The following is a 19,669-nucleotide window of genomic DNA, read 5'->3' on the forward strand; positions in this document are numbered from 1 at the left end:
CCAAGACTTGGAACTAGGCTTGACCAACACCAAAACCTGTACCCTTGAACTTGATTCTAGACTGCCAACCAAGAAGAAGGAAGGAAAAGACCCCACAGGTGATCTTTTGCCAGTAGTGAACTTGTCTGTGTTCCCCTCATGAAACACTTGAACATTTCTAAAGCTGCTCAGGCCGGAAGGGCTCTGCATTTCCAAGCATAGAATAAGAGGGACTTCGATCTGATCTGACGCAGGCCTGGGCCTCTGCAGGCTCCTGTCCTTTCCCAGCGATTAGCCCCTCACGTATAGTAGTCATCTTCATGGACCCAGCATTTGTGGGTAAACCTTCCTCTGTCGTAGCAGGTTTGGGCCCATGAATTCAGGCCCTAGAAGACAGTGTACAAATGGGGTCTATGAAATCGATACTGACAGCAGCAAAACTTCCAGAGCAAGAGGGAGCAAAGAAATAGCCCATATTTTTCCAAGGCTCAGCCTTATAATTTTCCTGGAAATTTCCAAGCAGTCATTCAGTTAGCCATTCAGGCCTCTCAGTAGCATAGGGCTGTCCTTGACACTGAAGGCAAAAATTCCTCTCTGTGCTCTTCCTTCCATCCCTCTTGGAGGCCAATACTCATGTTCATTGTCCAAAGAAATGGGCCAATCATACTCCTCACCAAGGATAATGAAAGCCATGTAAACTTGGAATCCAATGTGGCACCATTATCCTGTTATTCCACGTTACAGATGATAAAAATGAGGCTCCCCAAAGTTAAGGGCTTAAAGAGCAGAGTCTCTGGGGCTCTGATTACATCACTTCAGGCGCCAGTGACTTCCTTCCAAGATCTGTGATTTTCGAGCTGTTGGGCTCCCCAAGCCAATGAGAGAGGCCAGGGGAGACTCAGCAGGCACTGAGACCAGCCTGACCAGCCAGGAGACTGACCCAAAGCAACACCTGATGCATACTTACTTGTTGAAGGCAGGAATGGACGGATAAATGAATAAATCAGTGTTTCAAAGTCCCTTTTTATCTGTACTGGAGCTCTAGCTAAGATGTCATTATAAAGAAAAAAAAGTTTCCGTTATTTGAAAAAGTCTAAAAACCACAGAACTGGAGTAGACAATGTTGACTGCCACCACCCCCCTCCTCAATTACTAGTGGATTTTTGACACAGGGCTGGTGTTGGGAGGGTAGAGAGAAGAGATGAGGGAAGAGGCAACCTAAGAAACCTGGCACCTAGTGAATTAATTAATTAAAAACAAACCTGGAAGCATGGCTGTCAGCTGGATTGTTGGATACCGTGGATCACTGCTTCACTCTAGGTCAGAAGTCCTGAATCTGTAGTCCTTAGACCTCATGATTACTAGGGAATCATTGTGTACAGAGATTTTTCTAGGCAGAGGATAGAAAATCCTTATCAGATTCTCTAAGGCACATACTGACCTATGAAAGGTTATGCTGCACTGGTTTAAGGCAAGGCCTCGATCTCCACAAACACAGGCAATTTTAGTCATAAGGAGCTAGAACATTTTATCGCCAAGGAAAAGGCGAGACTGAAAAATCTGCCTTGCACTAAGCCGTCATGACAGGTGTGTGGCAGGGCCAGGATCTGAATCTGGGATTCATAGGATTTTATTTTATTTTTTTAAAGATTGTATTTATTTATTTGCGAGACAGAGAGAGCATGAGCGGGGGTGGGGGGGGGGGCAGAGAGAGAAGGAGAAGCTGGCTCCCCGCTGAGCAGGAAGCCCAACTCAGGTGTCCATCCCCGGATCCTAGGTTCATGACCTGAGCCAAAGACAGCCGCTTAGCCAACTGAGCCACTCGGGTGCCCTTAACATTCTTTTTAGTATATCAACAGTTCCTGAGCTGGGGTCCATGGTTGCCTTCAGGATCCCAGAATCAGCTCAATTGCGTGCACAGTTGGGAGGATGCCCACTTTTCTATGGGAAGGAGTCGGTGCTTTCACCACATTGTCAAAGGGGTCTGTGACCTACAGAAGATGGAGGACCCCTGTGATCCTCTCTGTTGGTCCTCGGTTCTGCCTTGCCCACAGACCCTGGAGAACACCTGGCTAGAGTAGTTTCCGTTCTAGGGCAACTGATGTCCAGTCAGCATGGGGACGTATGTACATGAGGTCAGCGCTCTTGCGGCCCCATGCAACCCCCTCCTAGTCTGGGGACACTCAGCCTTTTCCCAGCAATAGGCTGAGAGTGACAGGGGGGATGCTGACAGAATGGGGCATGCTGAACGTCTTTGCATCAGCCCAGATGTCAAAGCTGAGACTTCGGACATGCTCAGAACAGTTTTCACCAAGATGGGCTCTCTCCCCTGGGAGACTGAGGGAGCAGGCAAGCCAGCCAGCACTCAGTTAAATGTCGTCTTAATTTGGAAAGCGCAGAGGGACTTTTTTTTTTTAATCAATAGTCAGCCATTCTTCAGCACGAGGAGTGCGCTGCAGTGCTCACTTGGAGCCTGGGGGCAGCTCAGAGATTGATAGCAGCCTCCTGTCTGTCACCCAACTTCAGCTTGGCAGCTCACTGACCCTGCCTCTCCTCCGGCTGAAACAAGCGTGAGATGGCAACCACTACCCAGGGGACTCTGGAGAGAACCCAATCCCCACAGGAAAAGAGGAGAGGGAGGGAGGTTGTCTTAGCACAGGCTTGGCTAGGCACGTAGTATGCACCTAGAAAATAGGCCAGCCTTTTCCAGCTCCTACTAAGGAGGGAGTACAATGTAATGGGTAGGGAGAGGAGAGAGGCATGATCAGAAACATTCATTCAACAAACACTCTGTGTTTATTGAGTGATTGCTGTGTCAGAAATAGCAGTGGGGAGTATAGAGAAACACTGGTACAACATTTAAAGCACCTACTATGTGTTAGCTAGGCTTGGTGCTAGATATTGCATGGAGAGGGGGACAATGCATAAAACCACACATTCTTTGAATAAATATTTATTTATTATAAATTTATTTATTATAAATATTTATTCAGTGTATTAGCACTGAAGATATAATGACTTAAACAGCCTTGTTCTGACTATAGCATCAGGACTCCCTGAAAACAGCATCTCTAGATAAGGAAACTGAGGCAGCAGAGAATTGCACAAAAGTCTCATCACTGAGGGCCCTAGGTCCCCAGTATTTTAACCCAGGCTAGGGCCACTTGCCTGTCCTCCCCCTTAGTATGTCCTTTCAGGGCAATGATGATGAGTCATTAATAATGGAATTTTAATGGCAAAGCACAGCAGGGCCCCATCTGTGGAAGAAGCCCATCCCCTGGGGCCATGTGGAGCCTGCAGAGACTGAACAGCCAAGGATTTTTGGTCCCTTGACAACACCTCTCTCATGACTCTTCCATCCTCCCTTTCCACCAGGAGAGCTTAAAAATATCCTACCTCCATGGCTGGTACCCCAAATTGAATCAGTACTTAACTTATAATGACTGGAAGGGAGAGTGGCCTCTGATCAACAGCACAGGACACCCATTGTCCCAGGGCTGTGTGAACTGCCCCTCCTTCCCTGGAAGGAATCAGGAACCCAGAATGACAACAGGAAGGGAAGAGGCTGAAGAGCTGGGCTCTGCAGGAGGGCATGAAATGACAGTCTCCAGAAAGTGCCTTGGGAGGGTTGATGGGCAGTCTGCATGGAGCCGGGGCTCTGTGCTCAGCTCAGGCTGGGAAAGGGTTAACCAAGTTCTTCACTGCAGGACTTCTTGGAACCTTAAAGATGCTGATGTGCACTGTGAATCTATAAAAAAGGGATGTCTGGTACAGCATTTCCCAAACTTATTTGACCACAGAAACCTTTTTTTTTTTTTTTTTTTTTTTGCAGAGAGATTAGTGCATTGCACAATGTAAAAACCTGAGCTTTAACCAATGTGTATATGGAGCCCATAACAGCAAGGGGCCTTGTGCTAAGTGCTGAGGATTCCAGATTACAAAGACAACAAGGTCCTAGATCCCAAGGAGCCATTTGTGGGAGGCAACTGCATAAGGTTTGGAAGGTGGTGGGGGTGGGGCGGGGGTGGTGGTGGCCAGTGTGCAAGACAGCCCTGGAAAGGGAACAGCAGTCAGGGGGAGGTGCTGGAGCTGGAGGAAGCCAGTAGTGAGAGGAAATGCTAGAAGAGTATGGTAGGATCCACTAGAGGTTGGCAGGGTTGGGCGGTGGGGGAGAGATGGGGGAAACATGGACAACCCTCTCCTGCCCAATTCCTCCCACCTCTCAAATAGCAGAGCTGGGTGGTCTTTCCCATTTGAACAGTTACTAGAGGGTTTGGTCCTCAGTCCTTCCCCCACCCCCACCCCCACCCCCACCACATCTATGCTATTGAACTTGGGCTAACATCCAGAAGCCAGGGAACAGCTATGCACAAATTCAGTAATTGGAGTCATTAGCGTTGACTCAGAAATCATTTTTTCCTAAGTCTCTCTCTTGGAGAAGCTTTTAAGACCCTTCAAATTGGTTAATGGAGAGTTTAGAAATGAGGCTGGAGCCTCAGCTTTCAGCTCCCCCTGCCCAACCCCCAGGTCTCCCCAACATACTCAAGGGCAAGAGTGATGAGATAATCCAATATCTATTTTATTAAACTCTAATCCATTTCTGGCATACCTTTCACAAACAAGGATCTCTAAATCTACACTTCCCTGCTGCAAACCTCCAGGCGCTCAGTCTCCACTTCCTCCCTCACATTGGCCAGATGACAAGAACACTTTCAGGTAAATCTACAGTGTGAAAGGCACAAAAGAGCCCTGGGCTATGAGTCAGGGGGCCTGGGTCTTCTCCTGGTAACCATGGGCACCACTCCGCCTCCCTGGGCTTCAGTGAGGACCAAGGTCCTTTCTGCCACAAAATGCCCCACATAGGCTCAGTAGGGTAGAAGGGCAGACACCAGTGCCTTTGGTTTACAACTGAGAAAACAGTGTAGTGGGTCAGGTCACTGCTTCAAGCGGACATGGCCCGGACCTGGGTCTTCACACACTTTCTTCTTTACTGTGCTGGGGCAGGTACTTAAGGTTCTTTAGGAAGTTGAGAACAACTGGCCTCTGCTCTGGGGCTCAAGTTGTGGTATCTCTCTGAGAACCTACAGGCTCCCTTCTTTAGGGCTGAAGTGAGAGGATCTGAAAAAGTCAAGCAGATACGGTAAGCATGTAGGCAAGAAACTCGTTCCTTCCAAATCAAAGGTGAAATGGGAGATGATCATGAATTCACAGGGGATGAATAAAAGCGAATGTTGGGGCTTATCTTGAGAATGGCCTGATTAAGTGTTCTCTGAGTTTTAGCCATTCATGGAACCACCCTCATGGTTTTTGCCACCTCTCCGGATCTGTGTTCCCCTTTATCCAATTTCACAATGTTTTTCTTTAAATGGATTATTTTTAATATCTGTGAAACCATGATGTGCTAGTCACATTTTTACATTATTAATTATCCATTTATTAAATATCCAACTAGTAAGATAGAAAATATTGAGTACCTAAAATCCTCTCATGAACCACCAGAGGCACATACATCAGATGTTGGCAAAAACTGATATAGTCGGAGCCTGAGGAAACTGAGGCATGGGAGGAAACAGGTAAGGGTTTTACTCAAAGTCATAGGCTAAGGTGAGGTCCAGGGTCTCTGGACCCTTCAGGAGAGTTTTTCACAGGTCACTGAATGAATCCCTTTTGTGCACAGAACCAGAAATCACTGTGGATGTTTCCACTTCTCATCTGGGAGGCTACCAATTGGGGGAAAGGTCAAAGTCATTCATGGGCCACGTACTTGAAATTGCTTGAGACCCTCAGCTCCCACTGGCATGTCCACCTTTGGAAAAGGACACTGACACCATTTTTTCTTACCAGCCAACCTCTCTGCCCTGCCCCCCAACACCAGTAAGAGGCACCAGTGACTAGGTCTTATCTCACCTTAGCCAAAACCCAGTCTGACGAGACTCCTTTCCAAGGGATAGCTGAACGGGGGGAGAGTCATGTTGGGGGCTCCAGGGCTGGCTCTGAGACACCCACTCCTACAGAGGAGGCCAAGGTTCCCTGTGGTCGAGGCATGTGGGAGGTGGGAGGCCCCTGCCAGCAGAGTGTTGAAGCTGTGGAGGGAGGGACTGGAGAAGGACTTCAATCCTTTAACTGCCAGGTTGCTGGTCCCCAGGGCTGTGAGGAGAAACGAGAGCAGCTCTTACTCATACTGTGGGTTCCTACTTCAGAGCAAGGACTTCTTCAAAGACTTAGTGGGCTCTAGCGTTGTTAGCCCAGGCCAGCCCGAGTGACTCATGAGTGAACAGGACTCTCAGAGGACTTGAAGGGTAATTCAGGACAATGAGGCAGTATCTTGGGAGACCGTCTCTCCTGAAAAATTATCAGATTAGCTCCCACTTATTCAATATCTGCTCTGTGCTAGGTTGTGCTGAACCCTCTAGAGTCATCCCATTTAATCCTTACAACCCAGTGACAGAGGTACCAGTAGAACCCTCACTTTCAGAAGTGAAGAACCTAAGGCTCAAAGACACCAAGTCCAAGTTCAGTGACAGAGCAGTAGTTAAAACTCAGGCGTGTCTGACTCAAAAAGCTATACTCTTACCCGTTACTGGGGCAGGAAACAGCAAGCGGACCAAGCCACCCCCTTCTCTGTCACAGGGTAATTAGCTCATGGGAGAGAACCTGCTGGCTTCAACACGCACCTTTACCTGCCGCCTCCATGGAAAAGAGGGTCTGCAACCTCTCCTGGGCAGGTTCATTGCCCAGAGCCGCGGACTGCTGGTAACATCTTACAGCCTCTCCCAGGCTCCTCCGCACACCAAGGCCCTTCTCAAAGCAAATTCCCAAGTGGTACCTGCTCTGTGAGTCCTAAAGGGGAAGATGGACAGACACACAGATGTGTACACCTGCAGGAGTGAAGAACTGAAATGCAAAGGCAGGAAGAAGGTGGAGCAGTCAGACAAGCCGGGGCTTCATCTGTGCAGGTTTAAGGCCCAGTCCTGTCCCTCTCTGGACCAAGGGATCGCAAGTACAAAAAGCCGGAGGCCTGGAGTGTGCCCAACACAGAGGAGTTGGGGATCCTTCTGCCCAGGGAGATTCGAGCCAGAGCAGCATGGCTGCTTCTCTGGCCGAGGCTGGTGCAGAAGGCGGGCAGACATGAGGGCCACGGGGAGCAGCCAGCCCAAGTATGGGGAACCCGGGAGTCAGGCTCCTACTTCAGCTGAAAGAGCCAGGAGCGAAGAGGGGAGGCTAAGCTTCCCAAAAGCCCTGCATGTCTTCTGAACCTCTACTGAAGCCCCGCAAAACATACGGTCCAGAGAATGTTCCCCGTTTGAAAGATTAAAAGGTTTTGAACCCTCTCTCCCCTGACAATTAGGAGCAGGTAGGGCTGCAGAGCACAACCTATAGAGGCAGACTGCCTGGGTTCCAATCCCAGCTCCACCAATTACAGTGGAGGAACCTTAGGCAAGTACTCCACACCTCTGTGCCTCAGTCTCCTCATCTATAAAGTGTGAAATAGTAACAGTACCTACCTTACTGCATTGTTACAAGGATAACATACATTAATACATGAATAATGCTTAAATTACTGTTATTATTATTTTCATACCTTTATACCATCATTTCATACCATCATTAATCTCGCCCTCTGTGGTGGAATATTATCGTTATATTCAAGCCCCCAACTTAAAAAAAAAACCAAAATACTCTGTATTCCCAACCACGGTCCCATTTCTCTTCTACCTTCTAGTGTCAAATTTCTGGACCGAGTTTTCTATAACGTGCGCATCAAAGTCTACGTCATAAATATGGTGGGCTCACAGCCAGCACTGGACACTCTTAAGTCCAAAACTCCCACCCTGCCACACTGCTCAACACAAACCTACAGAGACCCAGTTCCTGCTGGAGTGGGTGAGTGTGAGGACTGTGCCCAGCACACTTTGTGCACATCTCCTAGCATTCTGGGTGACTAAAGCAGGCCAAGGGGCCCCTAGGCTTGTCCAGCTCGTGAAGGATGTGAGGCACCCTCAGCCCGAGAAGGTCCTGGGGCTCTCTCAAGGAAGGCAGGCACAGAGGCAGTACTGGTGAGTGACACTGCCTCCCTTTCGACGGCAACGACAGATAACACCAAGTAAAAATAAGAAAGTATTCTGATGCTCAAGAGTTTGATGAAGCTATCATTGTGCTGGCCCCAAAACACAGAGGGGCCCCTCTGCAGGGCAATTCTCATCCAAGGCCATGGCTCGTGTTAATCCAGTACTCCTGGTCCTCCAAGAGGCCACACCAAAAAAAGAAAAATCCTGGTCAAGTACACTTGAGGAGTACAGCAAACCAGAGATGCCCTTTTGGTGATCAGCACAGAGAGAAAGCTCTGAGATCTCCTGCATTGAAGACAGTTGGTTGGCTCAGTATTTCCAAACCCCTTGGACCATGTTTTCCCTGGGATTACTTACAAACACCGCCTGGAACAAATACTCCAGAGGATATACTCTGGGTCCTACAGGTTGGGCAGCAATACCCCCCTACATGTGCCGCCACCCCCAAACTGCTCCGTGTCTTCTGACTTCCCTGAACCGCACAGCTCGTGAGGATGCACCTTCCTTGTGCACCACTTACCAAGTGCTCGCCCACACACCTGTTACCTTAGGTACACTGGGCTCCTCACAACAACAACAACAAAAACAACAACTTTGCGAAGCAGCAGACAGGTGAGGCAGTCTGAGACAAGGGAAACAGGAAGCCACCAGCCTAGTTGTGTGCTGATAAATGTAATCACGGCTGTCCAGCCAGTCCAACCAGCAGTCCAACCAGCCCTGCTTTGTAATCCTGAGTCCCTTCTGTATGGCACACACTAATCCCACAGCTGATTTTAAGGCCCCCCCAGCACCTCTTGCAGACTGGTGTAAGCCAGCTCCCGTGTGCCACTAGACCTGCCCAGGAATCACACAATTAAGTCAGTGACAGTTAAGAGTTGAAGCCAGCCCAACCCATGTGTCCCTGTCAACCATATCCTGTGCATCCTGGAGCTCGGTACCAGTTCCCAAATCCCCTCCTTCCTCAAACTTGATCCCCCAACATGGTGGGACGCTGCAGATGTCCTACCCCATTGTTGGCTGCAAGCCAAAAGTATTTCACAGCGCTCTGCTCATCCAGGTGTGGCTCCTTGGTGAAAAGCACCCCGAGGAAAGCTTGAGCCTGTGGCCAGGGAGGAAGGAGAAATGTTATCTTGGTTCCTTCCTGGCCCCACGTGCTCCAGAAGACACCCCGCCTGGGCACTCACCTCTCTCAAGCCCGAATCAGCAGCCTGCTTCAGCATGGACACTGCCCTCTGACACTTAGGTGCCCCCTCGGAGGCCGGGCCTTGCAGCAGACACCTGGCGTAGCGGTACTGAGCCAGCTTGTGGCCCTGACTGGCAGCCAGCTGGTAGGAAAGGACTGCCTGGGACAAAGGGAGAGACCCCCCTCCCTAAGTTAGCAGGTAACCCTGCAAGCCAGCTTTCCCTTCGAATGAAATTTGTAAAAATTATTTTAATTAAATAGAACCTAATCCATACAGATTAGTCAGGAAATACAGATAAGCCCAAATTTCAAAATACAGATAAACTGAAAATAGAAACATGAAATCCCAAGAGATTCTGCCTTCTAAAGATCATTCTCGGCTCACCTTTTAGTTCACAGCTTTGCAAATTTCTTCCCCCACACACATGTGTTTATACCTACACGCATACACATTCACACACACAGACGTATATAAATGTATGTGTGTATAACAGGGAAAAATAAACAGAGAGACAGAGAACAACATTCACAATTTTGTAACCTATTTTTTCAATACAATACACAGAGAATGTCTTTCCCTACCAGTTAATATAGACCTAGCCCGTTATTTGTAAGACCCACATAGATATTATAAACCAATGCACTATGGAAGGAACTTCAAATTGCTTCCCTCTTCTTTTGCCATCATACACAATTCTAAGAAATTCACTCTTGTATAGAACATCTTTGTCTACTTTCCTACTTGTTTAGAATGAATTAATTCATTCCCCAAGGTAAGGTTCTAGGTCCCGACGATACAGCTGCAAAGACCAACAAGGTCTCCTTTTGAGTCTAAATTCCTAGAAGTTAGGAGCTTCTTCTTCTTCCTTTGTGGCTGAGAAACAGAAGCTGAACTCTCCCCAAGCCCTGCCCACTACTCATTTCTGGAGGTCACCTCTCGACAGTGCAACATGGTAGACAGGCCTAGGACAGAGAGAAGGTCTGGTACCTTGCCCAGGTCCTTGGGGGTGCCTCTGCCATGCTCGTGACACAAGCCCACGTTGTATTGTGCTTTGCTGTAGCCGTAGTCTGCTGCTTTCTGGAAGTAAGAAAAGGCTGCCACGTAGTCCCCATTCTTCATGTTCTCTGTGCCTGTGAGAAAGCAAAGGGCGGAAATACAGCTTTCTCTGTGAACGTCCCCACATCCTTGGCCAACTCATAGGCTGCTTCCTTGCTTTTTGGTGCTAGACACTTTGCATGTTTCCATCCTCCAAATGTTCCACTGGTTTGCCAAAGACCTCAGTGGCTTCTGTCCTCCTATACAGCATCCTCCTCTTGGTGACAGCATCCCAATCTCCCTTTGGGAGGAGACCCTCCCCCTTCCCCCACTCCCCATGCTACCAATCGATGTACTGTGCTCTTTCCCACCAATAAGTCCCTCACTCAGGAACTGGAATCTTTACCTGGTTGAGGCATGAGAGAAACAGTTTTGTAGGTTTATTCTAAAAGCAGCACTCTGAAGACACTGTCCCTAAGTCACTGCCCCCCTCATTCTTGTTCTTTCTGACACATGGCAAGTCAACAGATCCCAACGGATTCCTTCTGTGCTTAAGCTAGCCAGAGGGGGTTTGAGCTGCTTGTAACGATCTAAATGTAACTGATAACAGCTGATACTGTTAATCCTGCTTTAGGAGGAACTCATCAGAGAGAATATAAGAACTACAAGACAGATGAACTCAGGGATGTCCGACAACCAAGCCCATGTGCTTTGTTTCATCCAAAGAAACAAACAAACAAATGAAAAACAGAGACAGGGCTGGGTGCAGTCAAGTCCCTGAGTTCCCATTCAAACCTTTTCCTGAGCTGTCTCTCCTGCCTGGGGTATCTCTCTGCCTCCACCATCAGGCCTTCCCATCCTGTATCTCTGGAACCTTCAGACCACACTCAGGCTTTAAACACTCTTTTGGCATTTACTTAATATACAAGCCTTTTTCTCTGAACTAGACTGTTTCCAGAGTACAAGCCCTGTCTCCTCAATTAGACTGCAAAATCCTGGAGGCAGAAGCAGAAAAAGAATGTAGAAGAAATAACTTTGCATTGGGTGAAAGCTCTATACAAATGCAAAATATGATTAGGGCTTATGCTCCCTTTGTGTTCTGCCACACTGCTTAGCATTGCTGAATAAATGAATATATGAATGAAGGAATGGGCAAGAAAATTCTCAGAAGAGACTGTCTGCCCATCAAAATCACAAAAAGCTAATGAGGTAGAAGCCAGGTTCCATTCAGCCCACAGTGAATTAAAGTCACCTCCCTGCTCCCTGAAAATTCGCTGTCCAGGATTCAGAGCCCTCTGTCCTTGAGAAGACTAGAGAGGGCGAAGGATACCACCCTGAGCCCATTCCCCCCACCCCACTGGCTCCCTGATCCATCTCTCTTCTCCTTCTCTTCTGCCCCTAACCAAAACCAAGCCACCATGAGGCTTTGCTATGCTATCAGCAACAGCTCCAATCTAGCCTCCTGTTTCCTCTGACATCTCTGCAATCCACAACTGCCCATATAATAACCAGAGAAATCTGAAAAAGTAATTCAGATCATGTGATGGTCCCTCCTCCTGCTCCAGGGTAAAACCTCCATTGGTTTATCTTGCTTCAAAAAACCACACTCCTCTGTGGCTCGGAAGGCCTTGCCTGATCTGGCCCCTCCTTGCTTCTTGACTTCATCTTTTTCTAAACTCCTGGTCCTCTCTAAGTCCCAGCCACACTCACCTTTCTTTTGTTCCTTTAACAAGCAAAACTCAATCCTGTCTCAGGACCTTTGTACTTGCTGTTCCCTCCGTTTGGATAGCTCTTTCTCTGGATGGAAACAAGACTAGCTTGTGTTGTCAGTCAGGCCTTAGCACAAAGTTCTTCCCATTGGTGAGGACTTTCCCAAGTCACTGACACACTCCCCTATTTACCTTTCTCTATAACATTTACCACCACTGGAAATCCTCTTGTTTGCCCACTTATTTACCCCCACCCCCTCCCCGCCACCACCTTGATTCACATGTCAGATCCATCAGAGTAAGGACTCTGTCTTATGAATCACTGTATCCCTAAATCCTAAAATAGGGCCTAGCAAAAGGTGAAATTTGTACTGAATGAATCCCAGCTTCTCACCCATCTGCCAATTATCTGAGTCGCCACATTAAAAGGCCTGAAATTTAAGCCAAGTCACCATGGAGAACAGGACAGACATTGGAAAGGCACCTGGAGTCTCCAGATGTGGGTAAAGTGCTCCTGTCTGTGTACTTGAGGGCCTGCTCCAGACCTCAGGAGCTTGTTCTTGCCTAGATGTGTTAGAAGATGCAAGGTATCCTCCAAGATTTCTCTTCTCCTTCTTACATGGTAACAGAATTTTCAGGTAAGCACCTGGTCATTCAGTTACAGACTACATTTCCCAGTCTCCTCTGCAAGTAGGCATGGCCATAAGCCTATACTCTGGACAATGATTTATACAACTTGCAGGTTGCAAAGGGTGATCCTTTAGCTTGCGCACCTTTCCCCTTCCAGAAAAAAGCCAGAACAGCCAAACTGGCCTTGAGCTGGAAGCCAGTTTTAAGAATGGCAGAATCAAGAGGATGGGTCCCTGACTTGACTGTGCCACCATGCCAGATTTGGTCTACCTACCTGGGCGAAAATAAACTCTCTCTTGTTTGAAGCACTCCCTACCGTAACTCTGTTTGACCAGCCCCAAAGCCTTTCCATTTTCCCATCCACCCGCCTTGAAGCAAGGTCCACACAATTACCCAGGAAGTTGAAAGCAATGGAAATGGTGAGCTGGAAGAGCTGCTGAATGGACGTCACAGCCTCCTCAAGGGAAAGAGTTTTTGACTTCTCTTGTTCCTGGGGAAGAAATAAAGACTCACCGTGGGACAGTTTGTTGGAACTGCCACCCGCCCCGGGGGAATGTTACGAGGATCTGGAGGCCAAATCTGAACAATACCTGCTTTTCTCCAGTGGACTGAAGCTGGGCTGGCTCTGCCCTGGGTTGAAAGTTACCACTGGTGGACAGGAAGCTGAGATCACTGGGATCTGCAAGGAAAATGGGTGGCACCCAGTCAGGGCAAAGCAGAATGTGTGGTTTCTCCTTTTCTCTCCCTGTCCCAGTCTCCCCAACCGCTCCAGCCAGCGCCACTACCAGGTAACAGATTCATTCTGAAGTGCCCCAAAAAGCAGGTGCCCTACACAAACGACAATCCCCTCATCCGGCATATGCACCAACAATGGTCTATCTGCCCTATTCCCCCCCACACCCCCACCTTTGGCTGATTATAGGAGGTGGAAACATACCTTCCTCACAAGGGCCCTGAGGACCAGACGCCCTCAAGGAGCTGTGTGAAGAGAGGTTCTCAGGCTGAGTGGAGCGTTCTTCCTGGCCCAGCCTGGGTTCCCTGGGATCAGTATGCCTGGGAGCTGGGACATCAGGGCTGGGGAGGATGTGTCTCCGAAGTGCTGGAAAGGCCCAATAAGAGCAGTCCCTTCAGGAGGGGATCAGCTTGGTCTGCCTGAGCTGGCCTAAGGGTTCCCCGAGGTTTGGGGGAAGAACATGGAATCTCCCTCCTGTCACCTCCTTCACACACCCTGACCTCCCTCCTCCATTTCGTTTGCTGGTTTCTATCTGTAGGGGTCCAGACGGGTCACCATTTATGCTGATCACCTGCTCTGGGTATAAATCATTCCTCTGCCTAGAGTTTTCCAGTAGCATGGAGGCATCTACCTTAGTCACTATTGTAGCCCCAGCACCTAGCACTTTGATGATAATATGGATCATGATTGTAATCTTAAGAACAAGAACTTAAACTAATACTTTCTGGGTACTTACTATGTGCAAAACACTGTTCTAATTCTTTGATATATATTAACTCATTTACTTCTCCCAAGAAACCTATGAGGTAGATTTTTATTATTATCCCATCTTATAGATGACAAAACTGAGGCACAAGGAAGTTAAAAGTGACTTGTTCAGGGACATAAGACTAGTATGCGACAGCTCTGGGGCTTGAACCCTGGCACTAACTCCAGGGTCTTAACCACTTAGGTTGTACTGCCTGGGTACCATACTACATGACAGCTATTCAATGAAGATTCACTTATTCATGAATGACTAACCAGAGAATGACCCAACTAGCTCAGGGGTAAGCAGGAAGCCACACCCAGGATCTGAAGTAGCCTGGATCCCTGTGGGGCTCCCTCCATGGAAGGTGAGGGGAGGACATGGGAGGACACTGAAGAGCAGGTGTGGCCCACACCCTGGGCGGATAGAACTTCCTCACATTCCCTTTCCTCTGACTTCAGATAGGAAAGGCAAGGAGCTGCTGATGGCTCTTTTCCTGAGGTGTGTCCAGAGACGCTTCCTGGCCCAGAGAAACTCCCAGCCTAGCCCTGCTATCCCTGGGACTGAGAACTCACAGGAGCACGGATGCCACAAGGAAGATGAGAGGAAACGGTCCAGGGGACTGTGCCAAGAGCAGCACCCTGCTTGCCGAGGTCCTGCTGGCAGGGACGACTGGAAGTGGATCTGCCTTGCCAGCTGCAGGGCCAGCACAGCCAGAGTGCCCTGGAAAAGACAGCACATCAGGGACCCCGCTCTGCACCAGTCACCTCCTTCAGTCTCACCCTTCAGCTCAAACATCACTTCCTTAAGAAGTCTTTCCAGACTCCCGGCTGAGGCCAACTAATCTCCCAGTGCCCAAACTTCCCCTATAGAGCCCTGGTTACACTGGGGCTTCAACAATCACCTCGATAATTATTTACCTAAGCGCTGTCTCTCCTGTTAGTATCTAAGCCCCATGAGGGCAGGAATCGTGTGTGTTTTGCTCACCGATGTATCCCCAGAGCCTAAGAGAGTACTAAGATATAATACTAATAAATATACACATGTATTTATCAAATGCATGATAAGTTAATGAATAAATAAAGCCTAAGCAGGCAAAAGGATAATGTGGTAAGCTGGGGCTTGGCCACAATTATAGTGACAGGTCAGAGTTCCCCATCAGGTTCACTCTCCTTCTGTAGCCTGAGGCACAAGTCTTCCCTTCCCTCTGTCCAAGCCACCCCACCAGAGACACAGTCACAGGTACAGGCCTGCTGAAAGTGTCTCGGTGTCTCTTCTCTGTCAGGTCTGTGGAAGACCTAAGTTAGCTCCTAGCCCAGTGACTGCTTGGTTTTCCCCTTCCCTTCCCTTCCTGTGAACACCCAAATAGTTATTTATTACAACAGGCACTGAGTACACTGGCTGAGGTAAGTTATAGTCTCTGTCCTCATAGAGTTTACATTTTCACTGAGTGAGAAAGACAGATTTTGAGTACATAAAAATATAAACACAATAACTACAAGTTATGCTAAATGCCAACAAAACAAATCAGGAGTTTTCACAGAGCATAAGAGGGAGGTCTGAGAAAATACGGCATCAAAGAAAGCCTCTCTTGGAGGCGTGATGTGTGAACTGAGACCAGAAGGAAGAGAAGGTGCCAGTATGTAATAACAAGGACATGTATCCATGGCAGTGGGGACAGCTTGTACCCAGGCCCTTTCACATGGTCAACAGTGACAGAGCTGAGGGACAGCATCAGGACCCCTGGAATCCAGACACAGTTTCCAAAGGGACTCACTGTGGAATTGCTCTAGGGCTCAGGTCTTCAACAAATTGGGAAAATGCTCTGCTCTCCAGGGTATGCTATGCCCCTAGTCCACAGCTCCACAGAGAGAAGTGGCCTTGCCACAGAGGCATTCCAGGCTCCATTCTGCTGATAAAAACTAATTTACAACGAGACAACTAAGGCTCAGGTAAGTCAAGTTACTTGCCCAAAGTATACAGCATGAAAGTGATAGGGATAAGATGTGACAGATACGAAAGTGATGTGTGCAGAACCTGGATGGCAAACATTCTGCCTTGTTGGACTGCGTATTTGCTACTGAGCACCTGACTTTATAGGTCAGAGTCAACTGACCTATGGGAGAGTCAACAAATATTTTCTTTTTTTCTCTTTTTTTTTTTTTAAAGATTTTATTTATTTATTTGGCAGAGAGAGACACAGTGAGAGAGGGAACACAAGCAGGGGGAGTGGAAGAGGGAGAAGCATGTTCCCCCATGGAGCAGGGAGCCCAATGCAGGGCTTGATGTGGGGCTCGATCCCAGGACCCAATCCCAGGACCCGGAGATCATGACCTGAGCCGAAGGCAGACGCTTAACAACTGAGCCACCCAGGCACCCCAACAAATATTTTCTGAGAAATTATCATATACGAAGATCTGTACTAGCATTTCCCTGTCCCTTTCTGTGCACAAATACTTCTTTATTACAACAGGTGCTGCGTACACTGGCAAAGACAAGTTACAGTCTCTGTTCCCATGGAGTTTACATCTTCATTAAGGGAGAAAGACAAAATTAAAGTACACAGAGAAATAAACAATAAGCTCTAGAGCCTTGGAGCTAAGATCATGAGCTTCAGAATAAATATGGTTTCTTTATTTCATAGCTGTATGACCTTAAGCATGTTACCTAAAGTTTCAGAGCCCGAGTTCCCTTATCTATAAAACGAAGAATATATTTCTTTGCAAGATTTTTATAAGGATTAAAAATGATAATGCAGGGGCGCCTGGGTGGCTCAGTGGGTTGAGCCGCTGCCTTCAGCTCAGGTCATGATCGGGGTCCTGGGATCGAGCCCCGCATCAGGCTCCTTGCTGGGCGGGGAGCCTGCTTCTCTCTCTGCCTCTGCCTGCCTCTCTGCCTGCTTGTGATCTCTGTCTCTCTCTCTCTATCTCTGTCAAATAAATAAATAAAACCTTTAAAAAAATGATAATGCATATATAATATTTCATTAATACATAAAATGTCAGCGATTTAGTATTGTTCATTGTAAGCTTCATCAAGGTAAGAATCGTATCTACCTTGCTCTCCATTGCATCACTAGTGCCTAACAAAAATGCTCAGAGGTGTTAAACACATTTTTACTGAATGAAAGGAGGAAGAAGGCAGGGAGAAGGGGAGCAGCAATACCTCACACCAAATATGCTCCAATGCCATGGGTTACTCAAATTTTGAGTGTGGGAACATTGATGCCCTAGCTCTTGTTTCTAGGCTATATTTCCATGTAGGATCATTCTCATCCACACAGAAGGGCAAGGACAGGACTGGGGAAGCCTTACCCATGATACAGCATCCCACAAGGTGTTTGGGGAAATACGGGAAGACATCCACTGGAAGGCATCCTTCCACCCATGGGACCTTGGGCCCCTATTTGTGCCTGGGCCTGGGCCATGGGGGCCTGACCTAGACGAGGCAAGAAAGACTATCAAGTTCTAGCCCAAGTGGGAGGAGAAGGAGGCCAGAGGAAGAGATGGTGACAGAATGGGAGTATCTCACCTGTCAAAGCTGGGCACAGGGACCAGCAGGTTGGAGGATGCAGCCTGCGGCCCAGCTGGGTTAGTGGACTTGGGGGTCACCCCCCAGAGGCCAGGTCCCAGCAGACGGGGAAGAGCTGTGTAGAACAACAAAAATCAGTCACCTTGACAGGAACAGAACTCGGGCAGTGAAGGCCCCACCCATCTTTCCTCTGTCCGCTTGACAGAGCCACACCCCAGGAACCCAGGAATCACTGGCGGGCTGCATCTACTGTTCTTAGACAAGGACATATGGTGACTCTTGCTTAGTGCAGTTTCTAAGGTGCCATCCAAAACCAATAAATCAGGATCATTCAGGGCATATTTTGAAAATGCTCCCCAGGTGACTCTGAAATCCTCCCAGGGCTGACGATCACTGTCATAATAAAATTACCGGGCAGTTACACACAACCTCGCTCAGTGTTTGAAGGCTCCGTCTCTAAATCCCACCTCTTTTCATTGGCTCCGCCTACTCCCCGGGCCGTACTGGTCTTTCGGACTCCAAGGCCCGGCTATTTGACTCCTCCCCTTTTCCAATAGCCCCACCCATTTCCGTGGCTCTACGTTCCACCCTCTTCCCATGAGCCCCACCTACACCTCGAATTCCGCAGCCCTGACAGGCGGGTGTAGCCCCGCCCATTTAGACTCCGCCTTCCCCCAACTTCAACCCCTCCTGCTAAGGCTTCGGTTCAGTCTTCATGGTCAGTCTTCCTTCTCCAGTTCAGCATCTCAGCTGCCTCACGACCCGCGGCTCCGACGCCTCTTACCGCGGCCCAGGAGTCCCGGTAGGCGCCACATGCCGTCGCCAACAGCATAGAGAACTCGCAGTCCCAAGACCGAGGGCCGGCCACCGGGCGGCGGCTAGAGGGACCGCTGTGGCGCCCTCCGAATGGCCGAGTCCTGAGGAAGTACTCAGTCAGCCAATTAGAAAGGGGCACAGCCGGAAGGCCGGGCGCTGCACGAAAGGAAGTGGGGGGTGTGTAGGCGTCTTCAGGGCTGGCGAGGAGGTGAAATGCAGCAAGGACATGGACGTGGGCCCGACCTCCCCCTGGAAGAGGCGTCGCTCGCCGCCCGCCCGAGAGCGGGGAGAGCGCGCAGCCGCGGGGCTTCGCAGGTGGCGGAGCCGAACCACGTCAGAAACGGGACTGTGGAGAGGCGGGGCTGGGGGTCTCCGTTGCGCAGGTCGGTCGCGCCTGTGCCGGACAACTTTGTAGACACCAGCCCTTCACTGGACGAGTAGCCAGGGCCAGTGGCTGAAGGAGAGGAGCTCAAGGGTCCAACGAGAGAAGCTCGTACTCCGAGCTCTCCCGTCCAAGGCCCGCTGCTAGAGATGCGGCCCGGACCAAAGGGGTAGGCGATTGAAAAAAGGCAGCGTTCTGATTCCGGGGTTCCAGTTGTGGCTCAGTTTTGTGTCACCGTGTAGCTTCCGCACGACCCCTTTTCCTGTCGGGGCTCAGCCTGCGCCATGATAGGATCTGATGGAGTGATCTCGACTAGTCCTTGCTGGCTCAACAGGAACCGCGGAAGTTGCTTGCCAAATACTTAAGAGAAGACTCCCCCACCCCCCACCGCACACACACACACCTGTTAATCAAAGCCTGCCACAGACCCACCCAGTGTTATCTGTGCGTTATTCTGTGTGGAAGAGAATGGTTCTGCTTTCACACGGATCTATAAAGGAACTCATTCAAATGTAAGATGCTTGGACTTCCACCCTCCTTTCCCCCAGGTACATGACTTATGGTTGGGTGGAAGTCCACAGCTGGGGTAACAGTTTACTGGGATCACCTACTTTTAGACCTTGGCATGACAAGACACTTGTATTTATTCAACAATATTTAAGCCATATGGCAGCCACCATCCTAGAATCTGAGAAGACAGTTAAGTAAAGAGCATTTGTGACCTCCCTGAATACACCATCCTGTGTTTTAAGAATAGCCTCTGGAATTCCGCAAATGGTTTGAACCCTAGCTTTCTTACTTCCTAGCTTTGTGTTCTTGGGCAGTTTACTTAGGCACGTTAAGCTTCAGGTTC

At 48.9% G+C, this 19,669-nt stretch overlaps 1 protein-coding gene across 5 annotated transcripts; it reads right to left on the minus strand.

The window, feature by feature from the left end:
- Positions 1-2,971: 2,971 nt before the first annotated feature.
- On the minus strand, positions 2,972-18,558 carry DELE1 (DAP3 binding cell death enhancer 1). 5 transcript variants are annotated; one of them, XM_045075356.1, is made up of 13 exons: positions 18,403-18,558; positions 17,619-17,733; positions 17,402-17,525; positions 14,663-14,810; positions 13,544-13,705; positions 13,197-13,285; positions 13,000-13,096; positions 10,220-10,362; positions 9,233-9,391; positions 9,055-9,147; positions 6,654-6,819; positions 5,887-6,126; positions 2,972-3,727 (listed from the first exon to the last, which is right to left on the minus strand). In XM_045075356.1, exons 1-12 carry the CDS (start codon positions 18,431-18,433, stop codon positions 5,888-5,890), a joined length of 1,566 nt encoding a protein of 521 aa, XP_044931291.1. In that variant the 5' UTR covers positions 18,434-18,558; the 3' UTR covers positions 2,972-3,727; position 5,887. The 5 variants fall into 5 exon arrangements, with proteins under 5 accessions (XP_044931291.1, XP_004744797.2, XP_044931290.1 ...); XM_004744740.3 differs by lacking the exon at positions 2,972-3,727 and adding an exon at positions 4,538-5,097; XM_045075355.1 differs by lacking the exon at positions 2,972-3,727 and adding an exon at positions 4,538-5,097 and having other exon boundaries at positions 5,454-6,126.
- Between the last annotated feature and the right edge of the window lie 1,111 nt (positions 18,559-19,669).

Source organism: Mustela putorius, unplaced genomic scaffold (assembly GCF_011764305.1).
Source record: "Mustela putorius furo isolate JIRA1106 unplaced genomic scaffold, ASM1176430v1.1 tig00000145_pilon_pilon_pilon, whole genome shotgun sequence".
Lineage (NCBI taxonomy): Eukaryota > Metazoa > Chordata > Mammalia > Carnivora > Mustelidae > Mustela > Mustela putorius.

What these genes read in the sequence shown, in the direction of transcription:
- DELE1 (XM_045075356.1), bottom strand. Translation starts at nt 18,433, where the DNA reads ATGTGGCGCCTACCGGGACTCCTGGGCCGCG. An exon ending in CCTGTGCCCAGCTTTGACAG is followed by an intron (nt 17,526 to 17,618) that starts GTGAGATACTCC and finishes TGCCTCGTCTAG; the next exon opens with GTCAGGCCCCCATGGCCCAG. An exon ending in CATTGCTTTCAACTTCCTGG is followed by an intron (nt 10,363 to 12,999) that starts GTAATTGTGTGG and finishes GCTTTCTCACAG; the next exon opens with GCACAGAGAACATGAAGAAT.